The sequence below is a fragment of the Rhopilema esculentum genome, chromosome 17, assembly GCF_057945365.1.
Source record: "Rhopilema esculentum isolate cy_ngs chromosome 17, ASM5794536v1, whole genome shotgun sequence".
In the NCBI taxonomy this organism is placed as follows: domain Eukaryota; kingdom Metazoa; phylum Cnidaria; class Scyphozoa; order Rhizostomeae; family Rhizostomatidae; genus Rhopilema; species Rhopilema esculentum.
Window position 1 is genome coordinate 3,876,471 of NC_142831.1, and position 21,072 is coordinate 3,897,542.

At 36.1% G+C, this 21,072-nt stretch overlaps 1 protein-coding gene across 5 annotated transcripts in view; it reads left to right on the forward strand.

Moving 5' to 3' along the window:
- LOC135691637 (serine/threonine-protein phosphatase 6 regulatory subunit 3) overlaps window positions 1-21,072 on the forward strand; it is a 38,869-nt gene that overhangs the window by 14,847 nt on the left and 2,950 nt on the right. The window contains exons 7-32 of one of the 5 annotated variants that reach the window (XM_065209684.2): window positions 1,043-1,091; window positions 2,256-2,390; window positions 2,640-2,705; window positions 3,388-3,500; window positions 3,846-3,968; window positions 5,753-5,808; window positions 6,394-6,467; window positions 6,884-7,036; window positions 8,521-8,634; window positions 9,125-9,189; window positions 9,592-9,710; window positions 9,937-10,022; window positions 10,943-11,041; window positions 11,807-11,883; window positions 13,164-13,221; window positions 13,815-13,889; window positions 14,921-14,956; window positions 15,266-15,321; window positions 15,916-16,085; window positions 16,599-16,788; window positions 17,267-17,388; window positions 17,639-17,702; window positions 18,655-18,789; window positions 19,197-19,308; window positions 19,866-19,972; window positions 20,626-20,937. In XM_065209684.2, the coding sequence (XP_065065756.2) occupies window positions 1,043-1,091; window positions 2,256-2,390; window positions 2,640-2,705; window positions 3,388-3,500; window positions 3,846-3,968; window positions 5,753-5,808; window positions 6,394-6,467; window positions 6,884-7,036; window positions 8,521-8,634; window positions 9,125-9,189; window positions 9,592-9,710; window positions 9,937-10,022; window positions 10,943-11,041; window positions 11,807-11,883; window positions 13,164-13,221; window positions 13,815-13,889; window positions 14,921-14,956; window positions 15,266-15,321; window positions 15,916-16,085; window positions 16,599-16,788; window positions 17,267-17,388; window positions 17,639-17,702; window positions 18,655-18,789; window positions 19,197-19,308; window positions 19,866-19,972; window positions 20,626-20,937 (2,766 nt within the window). Of the gene's footprint in view, window positions 1-1,042; window positions 1,092-2,255; window positions 2,391-2,639; window positions 2,706-3,387; window positions 3,501-3,845; window positions 3,969-5,752; window positions 5,809-6,393; window positions 6,468-6,883; window positions 7,037-8,520; window positions 8,635-9,124; window positions 9,190-9,591; window positions 9,711-9,936; window positions 10,023-10,942; window positions 11,042-11,788; window positions 11,884-13,163; window positions 13,222-13,814; window positions 13,890-14,920; window positions 14,957-15,265; window positions 15,322-15,915; window positions 16,086-16,598; window positions 16,789-17,266; window positions 17,389-17,638; window positions 17,703-18,654; window positions 18,790-19,196; window positions 19,309-19,865; window positions 19,973-20,625; window positions 20,938-21,072 lie in introns of all 5 variants that reach the window. The other 4 variants (XM_065209605.2, XM_065209833.2, XM_065209909.2 and 1 more) reach the window with 4 other exon arrangements.

Consider the following 21,072-nt stretch of genomic DNA (forward strand, 5'->3'; position numbering starts at 1 on the left):
AGCTATTCAAAAGTTGCTGGCAAAAGCCACAAGCGTCTTCCCGAAGCAACTGCCCTGTATCTAATGCTTGTGCTTCCAGCTACCAGCGATTGCCTTTTGCCTTCTGTTTTTGTTTACACAATATGTCCTAGAAGCTGCTACCACATGTTCAAGATATGCACTCTGTTCGTTTAATAGTTGTGCTTGTTAAGCCTGTTGCTATTGCTGGGTCAAACACAATATGTTGCTGCGTTATCTATACATCGTCTGGAAAATAATTGTTAAAGAAAACACCTCGCTGTTGGCATTTTCTTTTTAAAACTATGTTTATTGTAAGCTTGTTTGTACTTAAGAAAATACATATTAAATCAACAGTTATAGAAGTTTTCCTCTCGCTGTACAAATGGAAAGTGTTGTATTTTATTCCATTCAAACGTTCACTTGAGGTTTAGGTGCAACGACAGAACGCCCTTTTTCCTTTTCCCCCTTTCTTCTCACTCTCTTCAGTTTCTCTTCACGTTTCTCACAGTTCCTTTGCACTTTCTCTTTCTGCTCCCCTGCAATTTCTGACTGTGTTTTTTGTTAAGGTTTTACACTATAATTTATATTTCCTATCCTGAAGTTTTGCTCCTTGTTAGAATGGCGGTTACTGTACCAGCTCCCCGCAAAAGCTAAAGGGATAAAATCATTTTTCTTCAAACAATTAATAAAACGACATGGTTCTATTATTAATTATTTTTTACAGTATCCCTTTTTAGTATTTCTTCTTTTCCCCTTTCCAACTTCCCCTCCCTTCTTTTTTCTAAATATTATTTCCTTTCGTACCCTTCCTTCTCTCCGTGTATCCCTCTTTGCATCCCGCTCTTTTTCTCTTTTTCTTTTTCTTTTTTTGCTTTCTTCTTTCCTTTTCTCATTTCCCCTTCCTTCACTGCCATTCCCCTTTCCTTTTTTTCTCCCCCCACCCCCTTTACTCCTCCCTTTCATTCCACCTCTCCTTCCTTTCTTTTGTTCCTCTCACTGTGTTCCACCCCATCTTGATTCTTTTCTGCATTTGTTATTGCAGCTTCTTCGCAAAAATCGTTGGTTCAATATTAATGAAAAAAGGAACAGAGGTTGGTTCCTTAAAATCACTGAAATTGTTCGAGAATGAGGATTGAATTCTCTATTGCATCAAATTTCTCTTATTCATTCAGCATAAAATTAGTTTTAAATTTGAGATTGTACAAATCGAATAGCAATTTCTTCAACAATTTATCTGGAGAGCCCGAGAGACTTTTCCCCATCTATTTAATGTAAAGGATGCTCCAAGAGATTTCGAGAGTTTAAAAAACACTATATGTATAAAGAAGAAAATGTTGAGCCGATGTTCAAGTGATATAGCCGTAAGTGTAGGCTCCAAAACATGCGATTAAAGTTCTTAAACTGCCGCCTTAGGTCCCATCCACACTAATGTGTTTTCCAAACTGGTCCGTCAAATTAATTTGTGCCCGCCTTTACACTGGCATTGAGAAAACAGATAGAAGTATCTTCGTCCACTTTTCATTTCTGCAATAAAGAAAGCAATCGTTTAAGCAACGATTGGTTTTTTATACTTATGAGTTTAGCGTTTTCAAAAGTTTCCGAAGGATAAAAATATATGCGTAAGTGGAGATTGGGCTTAAAATGGGAGACAGTTTGAAGGAGAATAGCTGGGAAATCACAGCCGGTAGTTATAAACGCTCGGAAAATCACATCGGAAAGTGCGGCCCTGTTTCTGATAACAAACAGTGCAGAATTCTTTACAGTCAAAAGCCGCAAATAAAAGATTCACTTAAAAGAAACTGCAGGCTGACTTTTTCAAAGTTTTTTTACCATAATAGAAGAATCTGTTGAGCCTGAATTTTGTCCATTTTCTACATATGCTTGTTTAGAACTATCTTTGAATTTATTGGATTTAGAAGACAGCTCTGTAAAACTAATTACTTTCTGTTAAAAGACTAATAACAATGACGGCATCAGAACATTGAACATCCAGTAAAGAGAATCCGTGAATCTATATTTAAAAATGATAATTATGACATTTCGGTTAAAATATATAATGTTTATACATTTCAAGGCCAATCCTACTATCTTCTTGTTAAAAGAAATTTTTTTAAGAAATTCGCCAGACCTTTTTTGTGTATGTATTAATTTATTCCTTTTCTGACTAAGTATCAGGTCTGATCCTGAGAAAAAGAATTTCTTATATGTGGGATTTTACTGTTAACTTTACGCTTTTTTTATTTTGACTTTCTCAGGTCTTTGAATATGTTAAAGAACATGACGTCATCGATAAACTGCTAAATCATTTGGAGGTTTCTGCTATGATGGAAGTCTTTGTCAAACTCATGTCCATTGTCGATTCAAGTGAAATGAAAACGAAAATGGAGAATGTGAGTAGCGGAATCTTGACCCTGTATGTCAATGTGTTGTTTTTGAAAACAGGTTAACATTTAGTAAGAATTTACTCTTTTTTTAAATAAATAAATGATGCTATGGACACTGGAAACTAGGCTGGCTGAAGCCATAGGCTTAATTTAGATAGCCGATAGAGCTGTTAAGGATGACGTCAATAACCCGAAATCAATACTTTATAACAATTTTTTCTGGTGAAATTTCATGGTACTTTATTGATTTTCTAGCTGCTGGAGGAACAAGAGCTGGTCCAGAAGCTGATCATGCGACTTGGGCCTCAGTATTCGCACGAGGTGAGCAAGATTTTTCCATCTATCGTTTTGGACCTCGGGGAGGGCCTTTGTTACCTGACAAGAATTTGGTAGAGATTTGATAATAGCTTCGTTTATTCTTTTACTGTACAATGCGGAATGGAGGCAGAATTGATGGTATGGATTTTCAGGGTGGGGAGTACAAGCCCAGAAATATGAGTGTTATGTAGTGGGAATAGTTGAAAATTGAAATTGTACAGTTTTCATGATTTTCCTTGGTAATATTAAATCCACTACAGCGTGTAACTAATCTGCAACTCAGACATTTTCAGTGACACAGATCTATCGGTTCCTTTGTTTGAACGATGGCCCAGTCCACCATTTTGTTGGCTGAACTGATTTTCTCAATGGATAACCAGTTCAATGAGCAGTTATGACGTTGGACCATTTGAATAGTTACCAGATGATTGGAAGAAGACACGTGTCAAAATGCAAAATTCTCAAAGGTCTTGAGACTGTGTTTTGATGCCCATCCCCATCTGTGACGTAGTGTCACTGCTTTATACTCTCAGATGAACATCGGTAATAGGCAGGTGCAATTTGTAAAGTCCATATACATTTCTTATAAACACAGGGTTGTACTTCGATAGCTAAGACTTAGACCTAACTGTTCTGATGTTTCGTAACTGTGGCCTAAACTTATTAAACCTTCCTTTTTTTGCAGATGCACAGCAACTCCTCAAACCTTCTAATTGAGCTGATACGAATGGGTAGAGAGGCTCCTTCGCAAGTTCCTGACCCCGAAGACCAAAGCGGACTGTTTAGTGTAGTAGAAAGGTAGGAATGGTTTCAAAAAAATGTATATAGCCATAATTCCACAGTCTGCTATACATTATCCACAGAACATGTCAAGTCCGTACAAGTATTCCGATAAACTAGTTGTCACACATCTCAGGGAGATGGCGGCCAACTTATATATATATATATATATCATTGGTTGCCTAGGATCTTGGCATGCTCTTTAACGTCTATGACATGTTACAAATCATGTTTCTTTGTTTCTTGCCTATCGTTATACATTTACACACACCTGAAGAATACCTGGAGATTTTTTTCGAGTATGTAGTGTTATTTTCAAAAGTGGCAACTTTCGGTAATTGTTTGTTGAAAATTTGTTTCTAGGGAGGATGTGTTATCTGACCTCATAGACAGAATACTTTCTGATCGTGGCAGCCCTAATGCTGACTCGTCTCTCGTGAATGGCATGGATGTCCTGCTCTCTCTAATTGAATTTAAAAGACCAAAGTAAGTATAAATAATTGATAAACATGTGTAGTACAGCTCAAATTTATCATGAGCTTTTTGTTTTCTCTTCGTCCCCACCTATCCACATTATATTTTCCAGCATTCCTTGCAGCTGTTTGTCACAAGCTTTCTGTATTTCTCTTTTTATTTTCTTGAACAATTATCCTCCCCACAGTGCTCTCCTTTTGCTTCTGCTAGGGATATTCCGTACAATTTCCCCAATTTTAAAAACTAGACTGAGCTGCTCGATTTTAATTTCGCCTTTGTTTTCAATCGGAGAATGTTTGACTCAATATTTGCAAAATATAGAAATATATTCAAGAACAATGTGCCATAATTAAAAATAATGCAGCTTTACTCCATAATAAGCAAGACATATCCTTATCTCATCTAAAGTAGGGACCAGATGACCTTGTGTCCTTTCCTGCTTTGGATGGCACAGTAAAATGTCTCAAACCTTTGTGTTTTAACTTTTTAATATTGATAGAAAAAAAATATCCTTATCTATATGGTACCGTGCCCTTTTCGAACCTTAAATGTTAATATCATCCTAGTTGTGGTTTCCTTTAAATTCATTCCAACAAAGTAATGAAAGTAAGAAAGCTGTAAAGATATAAATGATTATAGTAATGCTGCTTTAGCTAGCATTTAAAGGAATTATCCCCAGGAGTAATACTAAAACGGCCATCATTGCTAATGCCGCGAATCTCAAAAGCTCTTTTGCCAAAGTTGAATCCTCCCTGGACTTTTTAATTTCCCATAAGATGTTGTCGGTGTTTTTGTGATCTGAAAGTTTAGCATTGACCCAGACAAGAATAGGTTTTATCGTTGGCTGCTCCATATTGATCTTTACAGAATCAAACCAAAAATCAACTTTCAGATGAGCCTGAAAACGTATTATTTAATACTTCTAAAATACGCGACTTGGCTTTAATCACAATGCTTATAATTTCATGACCGCGATCCTGTTTTTCGTTAATGAAGCTTGCCTGCAGGCTCCTTTCGCTTACGTTTTGTGACCTACATTTTGCGAACCTAGGATCGTATTTTCAAGCTTCGAAGAAAATGTCGTTATATTTTATGCTTAAAGTCTGAGAGATTCCAGCTAGATCTGTATAAACCTTAATTCATTTACTTAAACTTTTCGCCAAAGAATCAGTCCGACTATGAGCGTCTTATTTAAATTTCTCAAGTCATAGCTTGTCAAACGATCCCTACAACCGGTTCTCTCGTTCGATGACCAATGAACAAAGCTCGATGCTTGCTTTCTGATAGAATGTTCCTAAAAAGCTGACATTATCTATAATGACAGTTAATTAATTGTTAGAGTCTAGAGAAGAACTTAAGAAAAGGATTTATTAGAGCCTGGTGCACTTAAAAAGTTGACCTTAAAAATGATTAAGTTTGTCATACAGTGTATTGAACTTTGTTGTTTTTGTTGGCAGTGTTGTTGCTGTTGTTGTTCTTGTGTTGCTTTTGTGGTTGATGTTGTTGTTCTGGTTGATTAAGAGAAAACAATGTTCTTTGTTGTTGTATTGTTAGCTACTTAGCTTCCGAAGTTAGTTTTTGGACACTGAAAAGCTATGCTTATCGAGCTGGTCTTTCCACTTGCCGTGACCACACCTCGTGATTCCTACGTATTTCATTTAGCTGGCGACTCTCACTCGAATCACGGACCCTTGAGTTTGTAGTCAGCGACCCTAACCACTGGGCCATCCTATTTTCCCTCGCACCAAATTTTGTTGTTGCTGTCAGTCATTGAAACGACATATCATTTTTTTCAGCCCAGAAGGACTAGAAGAACTCTTCACACCTGTTAGCGCAGAAAAGATTGCACAAGGTAAAAAGCAAAAATGAAGTGTTATTGACTGTATTTAATGTATCATTGGTGTCGTTCCCGTTTTCCTTAGAATTTATACCTGTTACAGTTTACCACCTAGAAGCATTTATTTTCAACATTTTTCATTGAAATCGTGTTTTTCTTTGATGGCTGCAATTAACGCAGACAAAAACGGGAAAACCTAACAAAGGTTTCCAGTTAGTTTTAGACACTCATCTTTACTCAGCTTGTTTCTTTCGTGGAATAATCTTTTGTACCAAGAGAAATGTTCCCCTCTACTCGTAGGCATTTACTAAAATATCAAAATGACAATGCAACCTCCATCCCCCCCCCCTCCACCACCACGGTGTGTATAATCTCTTCCACGCAACATTAAACACAGCATCAAACGCAACATTGAATGCAACACCAAGGGCAACATCCAGCGCAACATTAAACGCAGCATCCAGCGCAACATTAAACGCAACATCAAAACGAATCATTAAGTACAACATCAAGGACAACATTGAATGCGCATAAAACACTTTATACATTGCAGTACATTATTCTACGCATAACCGCTCATAATTCTGCATTGATTTTTAGGAATCCAGAGTGCCCTCAAAGCTTTAAAATCACGGTTAAAAGATTTCCACGCATTGTTAGTTGAACCGCCTCCGGTATGTATTTCTTGTGAGTTTCATTCCATATTGTTAATAAGAAAATGCGTCAAATTTTCTTTGATTTTTGTAGTTTGCGTGTAGAGGCCACGTTAATGTGGTCATCAAGTATCTGAATTCAAAGATAGTGAAGATTGCTGTTTTAGCCATCATATAGTGTTTATCAAATGGTGTTCCATACCGTATAGTCAGAGCTGTACACGCTTTGGTTTTTAGAACAGGAAGGTTCTAAGTTACTTCTTCGAGTTTCACACTTAATGTGACCATCAAGCAACTGTACCCAAGATTGTCGATTCAATTGTTACGTTCACTCTGTATACAATAATTAATCTTTGCTCGCGAACAACCTTGCGTAAGTTGATCAATATAACGAGCGGATAATCATAAGTTTTTGTCAAACTTTTCTTCTTTTTCAGCAAAGCCCAATGCTGTCAACTGTAGGCACACTCGACCCACCGTTAGGAAGGGTTCGACTGCATGTCGCATGGTTGATATCAGCTTTAGTAGCCACCAGTTCTCCGGATGTAAATAGCGAATTAACAGAATTAGGAACCTTAAACGTTTTATTGGTATGTCTCTTTTCAAATAAACATGTTTTGATTACTTCATGCAACATTAGAGTGCTGGCAAAAGGACTGAACGTTTCATTAAGAATCTTACGCAACCTGCATGCTTTGCAACCACAGTTCAAAAACTGGCCTAATATCACACTCCATGAAAATAAAAAACCAATTTACCAATTTCTCCTTAAGTAAAAAGAGAGCTTCCACAAAACATTATACTCAATTTTTGTTTTGTGCCGTTTAGTCATGTTGAGTGTTTTTGTGCGTTGTTTGTGTTGTTTAGCAAATGTTCTGGCGTTTTGCAAAACATTTTCTATGCTAGAGCAGGTACAGTAGCTGTAGCAACCAAAGCTTTTCCTGTCAATGTGTTTCAAAACCTCAAGGATCTTCATGAAACTTCTGCTTCATCTCTCTGACAATACTTTGTCTTCAACACTCAACCCTGTCCTCCTTCAAAACTCCTTTTCTTCCCCGCCATTTTATCAATTTTTTATCCCAGTCATTTTATCCAATTTTAAGGCCCCGGGGGGGTCTGTGTTCCCATGTTCCCTAAAATATTCAATAACCTCCCCTGTTCTCTAGAAATCTCTCGAGATCTCCTCTAAGTGTTCTCTTGATCTCCGTTATAATACAAGTTGTCTCATGTTCCCTTAAAAACGTTGGGTTCCCCCCCACCCGTAGGAGGGTCTCATGGTTTATGAATTTATCCACTTCATACATCATTGTCGTACGAACTATCATTAAGTTTTTTACAGTTCTATTTGTGACATTCATGTTTGCTTGGATAATTCAGTACTAAAATTTGGCTAAGTTAACAGTTAGCTTTTTGTCAACTTCAAGTGCTAACGCCACTGTTAAATATTGGAGCAACGTTTGATTATTTAAAGCTTTTAAGCTGATTTAGACAATGTGGCAAGTTGACCGCCTCTGTTTAGATATCTTTATGACATCTGTTCTGTTGGTTTCTTTTAAGGCTAATTCATTTAATAATATCTTTCCAGAATCCCGTCATTCATTCTAGCCAAAAGCACTAGCAGTAAATCCAACCATTCTTTTTGGAGCGCTAATAGGAAAATGCTTAACAGGAATTTTTATGCAAAACTGTGGGAAATGCAATTTTCTTTTAAAGTTTTGTTTTCTATTTCGAAAAAGGATTACGTTTTGCAAAAAAATTGGATGCCCTTTTTGGTAATGCCACCAATTTTTTCGACTTTAGACCCTGATTGTCCTGTGCATGATTATGTTCCATTTCTCGTCACAATCAAATTCTGGTTTCAAGAAAGCCTTGTCTGTTATTTTGACCCAAACTTCTCCAAAAATGCTTTAAGTGAGCTTAAATTAATCTGCTTTTCGTTTGCTTTAGATATAGTTAGAGAAAGAAATTGCTGGTACTTGTGAAGTCATTTAGAATTTTCTGCATGCCAATGTATTTTACGTTATTTTATGTTATTTCAAATGCATTTTTAACATACCTACTCTCGTCTCTACAGGATCTATTTTTTGATTATCAGTGGAACAACTTTTTACATACCTACGTGGAGCACTGTATTAGTTCGATTTTATGTAGCAACACAGAAGATGAAAGCAACCCATTACTAACACATGTATGGACATTTCGTCTCTAATTTTCTTTTGGTTATAATTTTTTGTGGTTTTAAAATACTCTTAAAGTTATTCCTTCTGACTGAAAGAGGCAGCTGTCGGACAAATCTACCCCAACCCAATCCAAATTTACCCCAACCCCTTTTACGAAGTCTTGCCAGCAAACAAAAATAACTCTGATTTTCATATCTTGTTTTATGACTCAAGTCAGCGCCTGATTAGTCAACGAATTTTTCAAAATTCTTAAAGCTTGGCCTAAGAAGCGATTATGACAAACAATTTTATAAAATTTAATTATACAAATTTCAAAATTGTTGACCATTTTACTGATGTTTTATACTCTGGAGAGTGTCAGACGAAAAGCTTAAAAATGTTTTGAAATGTTTGTTTCTATCGGCGATCGAATTCTCGAGCATTAACCTTAGTTTACTCATTTTCTAACTAAATAGAAATCGTTTAAATCGTTTATCTAAGTTTATTTTTTTCAAACAGCTTTTATCCGATTGTTCCCTGATAACGAAGATTATAACCGCTTGGGAGGAGAATGAAGCACGGCAGTAAGTAGAACCTCCTTAATATGCAATAGCCTCCTTTTCCCCGTTTCTTTTACTGTTCACAAATTTTCTGAAGAAGTGTAAAGCCATGTTTTATAATATCTGATTGCGGAGAAATTGATAAGAATTCGCATGTTATGCAAACGCTGTTGCTTCGATCCAGACATTTTCTTTTCAATAGTAAAGGCAATTTTCAGCCATCTTGTGCAGAAGTAAATAGTTTTGATTTTCTAAAGTGTTTCCAACCGTTCCGCACGAGGATCGACCATATTTTTTCCCAATTTTGGGTAAATTTTGATTATAATATCTACTCGTAATCAAGCTTGACAACAGCTTTGTGTTGTTTTTCAAGAATTTTAAATGCAGAATCGAGAAAATTTTGACAATTTGTGTTGTTTTGACTAGGTTACTTCCTGGCGGTCAGCGAAGGGGTTACATGGGACATTTGACTCGAATTGCAAACAGTTTAGCCGCAAATATGGAAAAAGGACCCAACTGCGAGTTACTGCAATCACTTTTCAACGGTTTGTTAAATATTATAGTGATTTAGATTATGAAAATTTAAACATTTATTTTTGCCTTGGTTTCAGTAAAACTTCATACTTTTATTTGAAATCATTGAAAACTCTGCATTGTTAGCTTACAGTTAAAAGAGTATTTTGTTTGACATTTTATCAGTTTTGTAAATGATTTGTCTCATATCATGGGTAATTTTCGAGTCTAAATGAATGTGTCTCTTGTTTTTCTTAGATTTACCAGAAGAAGCACGATCCAGCTGGAAGGAACTCGTTGAAGGAGCCCTCAATGATGTAAACGTTAAGAATACCACACAGATGGTTAGTTATTTTTGCAGTTTATCCACAAAATTTCTGTTTTTTTAATGTAGAGTTGATTTAAGGCTTTTTAATGAAGTTTTCTACGAAAGGCAGTACGTATGGAGCCACATTTCATCATCAGAGCATATGGAGAAAAATTTACTTTCACGTAAGGTTATCAAGGTTTTTTCAAGCGGTATTATATATTGCTTTCCACATTAAAGTTGTTTGAAATTAATGTTATCAAATGTATATATATTATATATTGCTATATAAAAATGTTATAATACTATTTTAAATATTCCATTGAATTAACGGGTCTCGGCAGCAACAACTTCAATTTCTCTCATAACTTCACTTTCAAAGCTCTGCATCTCTCTAACCAAATGTCATATTAGCCTTTTGCCTGCAAATTTGAAAAAACGAAATGATTATGTTTGTTATCGCTAAGTAATAACAGAACTCAGCTCCTTTTTTTGTTCCATTTTTGCCAGGTTACGCAAATTTTGAATAAACTGTTTTTTAGAATGGGATTTTCATAACGCATGGTTAGAACAACTTGGAAAAGTTTTAAAATTTTCTTCTTCAAAAATATATATAGGGATGTCTCAAGGGTGGATGCTTTAAGCACATCTTCTCCTTCTCACCTTACCCTTTCTTTTTTATAAACTTCTCTCTTCAGTTTTCCCATAAATTCACTTCTCTGCCGGCCACACTAATTTATTATGTCACCCTTACCTTCTTTCTTTAAATCTCTCCACCATCATTCAATCAATTCCTCCTCTTGTTCAATAATTTCCAAATATAATAAAAATAAAAAAACATCTGATCATTATTATTTTTAAAAATATTTAGTAGAGAAAATATTTCTTCCAATCCTCTCCCTACTGAATAAGTAAGGGAAGTTTTCCCCGAAATAAGTCATACTTGTGTTTTCACAGCAATTTAGCTCTCCAATGATGCATTCCTCTTCGGAAGATGATGATGATGGTACTTTCAAATCCGTGCCAATACTGCAATATGAAAATTCGTTACAACAGGTATTGATCGCTTTCATTCAATCTGATTTTTCCATATTATCTGTCTACTTTACAAAATATATGTGCTTAATATTATCATTTTTGTCTTTGAATCTTTGCCGAAGTTTATTCCCAAGTATTATACTTGTATAACTGAATAGGAATTTGCACAGTACTTTCATTTGTACTGCCATTAACACCGGCTGGCCTTTGTCATATTTAAGCCCTTGTAAAACCAGGCAGTACTAACGAGCCCTGATATGGGCTAAAACTGATCTGCAGTTGACTGTTTAAGGTACAATGTCTTGGTTCCAATCTGAATTTTTCTTAGAGAAATGTTTTGAATCTAGTTAAAATAGTTTTTACTGAAATTTTTTATTTGAGTACCCCCACAATCCCCATTTAAATGCTTGTCATTAGAAATAAGGAACATGTATCTCTGTAAAATATATGAATACGCCCTTGTCTTCCCCATGTCAGCCTCCGTTCTCTCGCCTCCTCTTTCCCCTTCCTCCTACTTTCCTCCACAAACCCTCCTTCTCCAACCCAGACCTCCACTACACCTTTCACTCACCTACGAACCCTGCAACCTCTCTCCTTGCCATAGCCACCCCCCTTGGTTTTTTCTTTCCCTATTTAACCCCAATGGGAATGCATAATCAACATGTTGATGAAACCCTTACTTTTTGCAATGTTGTTAACTTTTATGTTGTGAATAATATTGCCACAATTGGTTGAATATCTGTTTTATGCTCTTTTGTTACCCAGGCCTTTTCAAATTATCAGGTCCAGCAGATGTCAGCGGAGTTTATCGAGACCTTTGGTCATAATGAGGATGATCTTAATGAAATCGGCAAATCTGAGTACGTTTTCTTTGCCGTTACGCTTCCAATAAGCAAACACTCTCTGACTTATCTAATTTCTTTACCGTATTTCCTCTAATGAACGCCGCCCTATATTAAATGCCTCACTTTCGGCCAACCATTTTTAATAAACGCCGCATCTTGAAAAGCGGCGTTCATTAGAAAACAGACCAAACAAGAAATAACGAGTAGTTACTTTTCGAAAGCTATGAAAGTTTTCATGTCATAGACGTGACCTCTGACGGAGACATTGACTTTGAATTTCCTTGATACTTCCGTAACGTGAACACATCTTTTGTCAACATCTTTCAAAAAGTATTTAGTACATGTTTAGATTTAAGAAACATTGTCCAAAGTCTGTTTTTATCTTTTTTGTCGCACTGTTCATTTTGTATTAAACGTCTCTCTCTGATAAACGCCACCCTGTATTAAACGCCGCATCCAGAAGTTTGATTTTTTAAAAAATACCACGGCGTTCTTTAGAGGAAATGTCCCCACGTTAGAAACAAACAATTTGTATTTTGGCTGTTTTTATACAATTTCTATTTAACGTAGATATAAGCAGAGTTATTTGACATATTTAGAGTCCCTAATAAAAAAATTTGTATCTCCTCAATGAAATAATAGGTTTTGAATCATGGCTGTTTCTATGCAAGTGTTTTTAACGTAGCGTCTCTCAAGGTTTTTTTTTCAAATCAATTATATGGTGAAAATTAACAAAGTTGTCGATAGTTTAAGTTCCTTAACTTTTAAATGTTTATTAAATGTAAAAAATGTTGTTTCGTTTCTTTCTAAATAAGGTCGAATTCATTAAAATTCAAAGAGTTCTTTCTGCTGCTCTGTTTTGCTTACACAATGCACAAAAGTGCCATAAAACATAAAATTAAGGATAGGAAACATTTTTGCAATATTTTCTTACAGTTTCAAAGTGGATTCAGTTATTTGGTTCAAAAACCAAAAGCTTTTTAACTTTAATTCTATCTCACTGCAATTCTTATTTTGTTAGTGTAATGACGATAAGTGTTTGTATTTGATAATGTTCCAAGAGCAATCATAAACTGTTCTTACAAACATTTCTGAAATTTTTTCGCTTGAAGCACCTGTTTTGATGAAATGTTTCTTATAAATGAATTACTTTCTTTTTTATTCAATATTGGTTTTACACTAACCATGTTTTTCTCAATTTTTTTCTAATTCCATCTTATAGTTAACTCTCTCACTCTTTTACTCTTTCACTCGTACCTTCAAACGATCTTTAATAAAATGCTTTTTTATTGCAGTAACCCGTTTGATGAAATTGGAAACGTCGATTTCTCAATTAATGCTAATGAAGAAACAGTATGTATTTTTTGTTTCTTTTTAAGAACATGCAAATTTTATAAAAATATATTTTATAAGAGTGCTTGGCACAGATCCAAAAGTTAAGAACAATTTAAGAACCATTCTAGCTCGCAGGCAAGATGCAAAAATTTTGTAGCTGAAAAAAAGATCGTATAAATATGATCTATGAAAATATTCATTTCGTGACAGAACGTGTTTGTAAATTGAGTTACATCATAATTAGATGCAGTGAGAGAAGACAAATTAAATGTTTTTTGCAGGGCAAAGTAAGTATAAATGATCCGAAAATTATATGGTGCTATTTCAAAATGTAACGAATTTTGCAAATTTACAAACATTCGAATTTTTGGTTTTTTAATTGCTTGCAAAATAATTATTTGTGTCTCAATCTTAAGGCGTAGTTCTCTTGATCACTATGGAGAGGAGAGATTACGGCCTCTGTTTCATGCCATCCTCTTTTAGGTGTAATTTTTTTACCGTTAAGTCGTTGGTGTTTATGTGCCCTTAGGTATGTATGCGGGGTTGTTGGTGCGAGACAAATAAGGCTAGTCTTTTTCAGAAACGCTTGTTATCAGGGATTTTCCTTTCAGCCCGATGCGCAGTTGTTTGAAGCTGTTTGTAATGAAAAAATTCGCCAGTTCGATGATAGCGGAAGTGATGAAGAGGTGAGAAAATTACAATTGCCATTTTCCTCCGGTTTTCTTCGAAAGGTTTCTCTCTATTCCATTTCGGTTCTTTACTGTATGCCAAGATTTTGAAACTGAATTTATTTGTATGTAACTTTTGTTGTTTATTATCAGATGTTGTCTAGTTCCATAGCTGAATATTTTTACAAAGCCTTGACAGGTTTTCTGATTCGGTTATTTCAAAGTCAAATGGGTTCAACACATCTACTAAGTTTGGGAATTTACCAATTTTCCTTTAATTTGAGTTGTGATTATGAAAATATTCTTCATAATTCGTTGCTGAACATTAGTATAAATTTCCTCGTCAAAAGCAACTTCCGAGCAGTGGCGGACACTTGGGGGGCGACCGCCCCCCCAATCTTTTGGAGGACAATGGTCTTTTGTTCTAAAACAATGGGAAATATGACGTCATCTTATTAAAACAATAGGCTTGCCCCCCAATATTTGATCAAGTGTCCGCCCCTGCTTCCGAGATCCCTTCTGTAAATGCCAGTTGTAGCCAAGTTTCACTGTATCAGGTAACTTGAACGTAATATTGAGAAACCTCTACAGATTATCACCATGCGATTTACTGCGAGACCTGTGTGAAATTTCTACGCAATGCTAATCGAATCCATAGGAAGCAAGTTGATATTAATGCTTTTTGCAACGCTCTAGTTCATCGCAAATGGTGTGATAGGTATTTTAAAGTGCTTAATACTGAATACATTTGCAGTACGTATAAGGTCTGCAAGTGTTACAGGGGTGGGGTGTTAAGATGGAGAAATGGTGGATGCAGGGGAATAGATTCGTGTGATTCTACAAAATCTAGCTATAACACAATTCCCAGTTTATTCGTTGCCATTTCGCTATCTCAACAATTGTCTTTTGAACTTTAAATTGAATAAAAATGATCTTCTTGTATTGTTATGGAAAGCCTTATTTGAGTGTGGGTTGACTAGGGTAATGTAAACATGCCTAAAAACATTCGTTTATTGAATCATTCGCAAGTCTTACATTCGTATTTACAGTGTTTCGGGAGCTCGCAATGGGGAAATGATTCTATTGTAAGTTTTAGAGTGTGTGTTAGTGATTTCTCTGTTGTCCCTGTTCTCGTAGTCTCTCGTGTGACATCTTTTTGCATAAATTTTACCTGAAATGCTAAAAGTTTACCTGTTGCTTGTTACCTGTGTGCGTTTTTGGATGTTTCACAGAAGAGTATGAGATGTCAAAAATGCTGGACTAACCGGGGTATCTATCCTCTGGTTGATATCACCCTAAATGTTTAGCATTTGTTGAATGCGGTTTCAGCAAGCCTAATGTTGTGATGTTGATAAAGTCTTCAAAATATTTTTATAGCATGTATTTCTCTTAAGGATGTTTGGGAAGAAAAAGAGCTGAAATACTCCCCCAAAGCAAATATGAAACGAAGGTGAGGAGTTTTACTGTTATGATAAGCCGAGGGAGGGTTTATCAATTCATACTGCAGTATGCTTTTTCCGATGTATGGCTGTATTTGCAATCATACACTTTCTGCTAGCGGAAGTCTTTTTATTCAAGTGTCTTTTGCAAATAGGCTTCAGCAGAACAATTTGCCTCAAAGTGAACTTTATGCAGAGTCCAGAAATGTGCAGCGGTGTAACGGAGACATTCTGGGCCCTGATGGAAAACACTGAGACGGACCCCCATTACGATGCTGTAAAGCATGTCAAACACAATACAAAAATACGAAAATAAGAATTTTCTCTTAAACTAGGTGTAGCTTGAGTTATAGAAGCTTCAGTTGACGAAATTTAAAAAGTTTTGAAACTGAGGTGAACTTGAGAAAAGTCTTCAAAACACAGATATAAAATCATTTGGGGGCCTTTTTTGTTCGGGGGCCCTTAAACTAAGGTGCCTTAAACAGCGTGGCGCTACCGGAATTGTGTTCTTCCTTGAGCCCAAACCGTGAAAATGGTTTTTTGTTTAAACAATTAGAGCATGCTGTGGTTAAATAACTTCAAAGGTGATGTCTTTTATTTGGCAGACCTGCGGAGAGTAACAGTGACGAGTCTGATAACAGCAGCGATGAGTCAGCTAGTTCGAGCGACGAAGAGGCTGTGTTTGCAGACGAGGTCAAACGAAATAGCCCCTTAATCACTGCAAAATCTGAAAACAAGGACACAAAACAGACAGATGAGAATATGGATATTGAAGGTTTGTCATTTTTTCTCATTTTTGTTCCCTCTTTATGTTTTTTCAAAGTGTCCTCTCTGAAGTGTTTCACCCAGGGATACAGGCTGTGCGTTTGAAAGAAATTGTTGGGAGGAAAATTATTTTCCCACGCTATCCTGGCTGGTAAGCCTTAAAGCTCAAGACTGCCCAAATTATAAGAAATCGTTTGAAATGTGTGTATCTCAGTAGGCCGTCTAGGATTATTCTTTGTCTCCGACGCATTTTGATGGGAAGACGCGTTATTTCTAAGCGACTGGAAGAAACTAATCGAAACTTCATAATTCCGAATTTTAAATCTTTTTGGATACACTTGTCCTTTCGTTGATCATTTTGGGAATTTCAACACTTGAAATTTCTCCTTTAACCGAAAGGGATATCAACATACAGACGAACAAGTCACTGCAAGAACTCCATTGCTTGCTAGTGAAAGATAACGCTGTCACATTATACCTTAACAATCTTGAATTCATTTGATATGTATTTCTCTATTGCTAGCAAGGTATTTCGCCTCAACTTTGCTCCAATCACTTCTAGAATGGACCGCTACTTTTGAAGGTGAAGCAGTTGCCATGGATACTTTAGATGCCGCCGCAGTTGGTTGGGTAGATTCGGAGGCGACCTCGGTTGTCGATGTTGCCGATGAACAAGGGTTCGCAGATTTCACGGATATCACGAAATTCTCGTGGTACGTGTCTAAAATGTTCTTTAGCTAAGCTTGTTATCAAATTTTAAATCAGGTTTAGTACGTCAAATAAAGAAGAACTTAAGAATGCTGTCTTTCTTGGATCATGCACGTTTTATTGGCCTAGCCTTTTCGTGGCCTATCCTTTTTACGTGATAACAAAAGGAAACTGGGACGAGCGCAAAGTGACTCTGCATAGAATAGTGTGGTAATTGTGAAGGTGTAACCGACGTCACAATAGCCATGCTTACTTGAAATTATGATCGTTAAACTTCTTTTTTATATTCCACTAGAAATTTTCAAGACAAGTTACCTATTACGCTACCTACTAATTACTTAACAAACACTACAAGGACGTTGATACCATCGTTAAACTTGGTAGCCAACAAAACATACGCCCGAAATTCATTTTACGTTCCATAGTGTTGTAAGTAATAAGCCACTCACTTTAAAGCACTAACCGTTATTTCATTTAACACAGTGATGAAGATGCGGACAATGTAAAAGCCGGACCAGAGTCGCCTGTTGCCATGGATGAAGACAGCAGCGATGCATTTCGACTGGAATCATCGAAGAAAAGTGAAGACAAAGCTGAAAATGAAGGTCAGTGGTTGATTCGTTGATTTTTGAGAAAAGGAGCTCATAATTATTTCTATAGGTATCAACTCATACCCGGATGTCTTATTTCTATACCTTGCTTTGCGATGCCTGTTTTCGCCTGCAGTTAAAAATTGCTCCTTGCCAATTTCATTCCTCTTTAGCATTGCTTTATGTCCTTTCTTTGAGCCCCTATTATCTGTCTGGATTGATTCAAGTACAGTTAATTACCCGTAATGCTTTTATGTGTCGTTAGATGATAAAATGGAGGAAGACGTATCCGAAGCGGAGAAACCTGATGACAAAACATCACCCAACAGGTTAGGGTTCTTCTATTACAACCAGAATATTTGTTATTTCATTACAATTTGCAGAGAGAAACTCTTTCGCGTTGGTAGGGGTTAGATTTGTGTTTTAAATTGATACCGTAGGTAGCAGGTACGTAAATACCGGGGTTGTGGAATCTAACTTGCAATTCCATTGCTTATTTCCGTCAGAAAATGACTTAACACAAATTCAATGCTGAAAATAATGCAATTTACCAAAACAATATAATGGTAAGGTTCTGTACGTAAAGGCGTAGTACAATTTTGGAACAAAAAACAGTTGGCTTATTGTCATTTGGAAATTTCTAACCCTTCACTCTCCCACGAACATCTGTCACTTGACGTCTCTTTAGGTATTATAAATTCCTTTTGTCAATCTTATTGGGAAATTCAGCAATTGAACCTTCCCATCTGTACGAAAGGTATATTTAACTACAGATGAACAAGTCACTGCAAGGAAATTTTTTGCTTGCAAGTGAAAGATAACACTGTTACATTTGAACTATGTTTATTCTTTCCTTTTTTCTTGAATAAATTGATTTCGTCATCTCGAAATTTTCTCTTACGATTCTTTACTCCAATTTTTTTAAAGTAAGAAAAGTTTTGGCGAGTTTCTGTCAATTTAGCCACCTTTTGATTTCTTAAGTTACATGCAATACATTAATTCAATTTGCAGGCCCGTTAGAAAACTTTGGGGTTCCTTTTACAATTATCAAAGTTTGGAGAACATTTCCAAGAGCTTGTTGCTATGAACTACCCCAATCTTGCTCTATTTCTTTGGTATTCTATCCACTGCCGAGTCCACTGCCGAGTCATAGACACTAATTGTTGTTATCAAAATGCTTATGTTTTTTTAAATCTGAGGTTATCTTTGCTTTCAACAACAATTCTCTTTGATAACACATACAAAATCGACATATTTGTAATATAAAATATTGAATTTCAGCAAAGGTGACATTCCTAGGATCGAGACAACATTAAATCCAGAGACAGAAGACTCAAACGAGCCAAGCAAACAAATGGAGAAAGATGTCGAAAGCAACTCAGGAACAAAAGATGAAAACAAGCAATCAAACAGCAAGTAAGATGAAAACCAGCAAAATATTTTCTCGGACACCTCAACCGTTTAACTTTATTTTGACGAATCGATATCTCAAGCCTTTTTTTCTGGAGAAACGTTGATTGGTACTGCATGCAATTCTTGTTGTTTGTTTTTTCCCGAGGATTATCAAGTTATGATAGTGTTTGCCAAGGAATTCTTATTTCCTTGTTCAAAATCTGCAATCTGACTTACTGCATAGTTTTTTGCTCAAACAAATTTATCGGAAATTTCAAAATTTCTTATTATATACATCCAATATTTAAATCTCGACTGTTAAGCTGAAAATACCATCAACCCAACACATTTTTTACTCTCACAAAAAATTTCAAATCATTTTTCATATCCGCTCTGTATAAATGGCTTATTCCTGGCTTCTGATCTTTCAGAAATGTCAAAGTTGATGTTGTGGAGTCTGGTGACGATCCTATGCGTGTGACGTCACAAGTTGTAGGTGGCTTTGTTGTCATCGATGCCTCGGTCCCGGAAGTTGAGAAGGAGGTATACATGTGTTTATTTCTAAGCATTGGTTCAAAGATAACCCGAATGGCTTGATGTGAGCTATTTTCAGACACATTGCACAAATAGCAATTAAAATGTTTAAATGTGTTGATCACATCGATATAAAGCAAGTACAAATTCCAACTTTTCTAGAAAGAAAGTGTTCTTTACTGAAGCTCCTCGCTCACGCTAGAGGTTAGAGAGTACTGAATGTTTAAAGAAAAGCAAGCAAAAATAGTTTTTCATTCTTGGTTTAATCTTCCTAAATCAATCTGTAGACTTTGAGGTAAGGTATGCAATGTAAAATATTCTTTAGGGTTTTGGTTGTTTGCACATATATTGTTATCAGCAAGTAGGCTTGACGTTTATGGGGTTTTTCAATATTCGGTCAATTTGAAACTTACTATTGGGCCTTTTGTACATACTTGCCTATTGCCATAAATAAAGTCAACTTTCTTTCCTGACTTTGATTTCTGCTAGGATCAAATATAATCGCTTTACAAAGCCTCGTATAGAAAAGCACTTCAATTAAAGTATTTCTTGGAATGTTTTCACAGAATCGAAATGAGTCACCCGCAGCTAAACCGAACCAGGAAGTGACGTCATCAAAAAAAGAAGCCCATAGCCCATCTAAGAGTGGTGTATCAGTTGTAACAGTGTCGAGGTATTGAAAGCGTTTACAACATTTTATACCTTTGACTTGTCCTGCATACTTGTCAGCTAGACGTTGTAACTTGTCCTAAGAGCGCCCAGATCAGTATCATTTCTTTCATATTTTTCCTTCCTTTTTCCACGTTCTGCCACTTTTCCTTCCCTGTAGAGTCAGGCGTCCAAAGGAAGGTCAATAAAAACACCAAAATTGGAGACTTCCCCTGGCTCAGCTTGTTTTCAAGAGCGTTTTTGACAGTTTTCGCTTATCTGTCTAATAAGGTTGATTCTGTTCCCTTCATTGTTTAGGTAAAAATAGCATAAACGTTGCATCAAAATTTTCTCGATGCTCCTTGGATGTTGCAGAGCTTCCTTGTGAGCCACTTTACTGTAAAGCAACCTTTTTAAAGTTGTTGTTAGGAATGATCGGATGCAACACTGGAAAATGGTGGTTGTAAGACTTTTTGATATTGTTTGTTGTATTTATTAATTGTAGAAGAAAAGTGCTACTCGATCCATGCTAAAATCTGCATTGAAACAAAATATGGGAAATCAATTTAGATTGCACTGATGAAAGCGGTTACACCATGGTCATTTTATGATTTTAAACTATCAATTTTTGATGAAATTTCAGTTTTTTGAACTAAATGCTCGTTTTGTTTTTCACAGCTGCTGTCTTAATTGGCGTTCTTTTTATTCCAATAACAGACAGGTTATCAATATAAGTTCTGATGGGACAGTCGAATCACCGCGATCACCACGATCACCGAAGAAATCAAAGTCACCAAGCAAGCCAAGGTCACCGAGATCACCGAGATCACTGAAATCAACGGAATCAAGTCAGAGACTTTCACCAAGGCAGCTAGATACGAAGAGTGCAGAAGTGTCAGAACAAAGTGAGGTAAACGCGGAAGCAACAACAAATGGACCAGTTTTGACACTAGAGGATAATGGAAATTCGGAAAATTCTGAAACGAGCAAGTGAGTAGAAACTATAGGAACTCTTTCCTTTTAAAAAATTATAGCTTAGTATATTTCCTTGTTTTTGTATTATCCTGTCCTGAATAGGTTTTTACAAAGCAAGTCCTTGTGAAGTAAATTGTGACATTCACACTC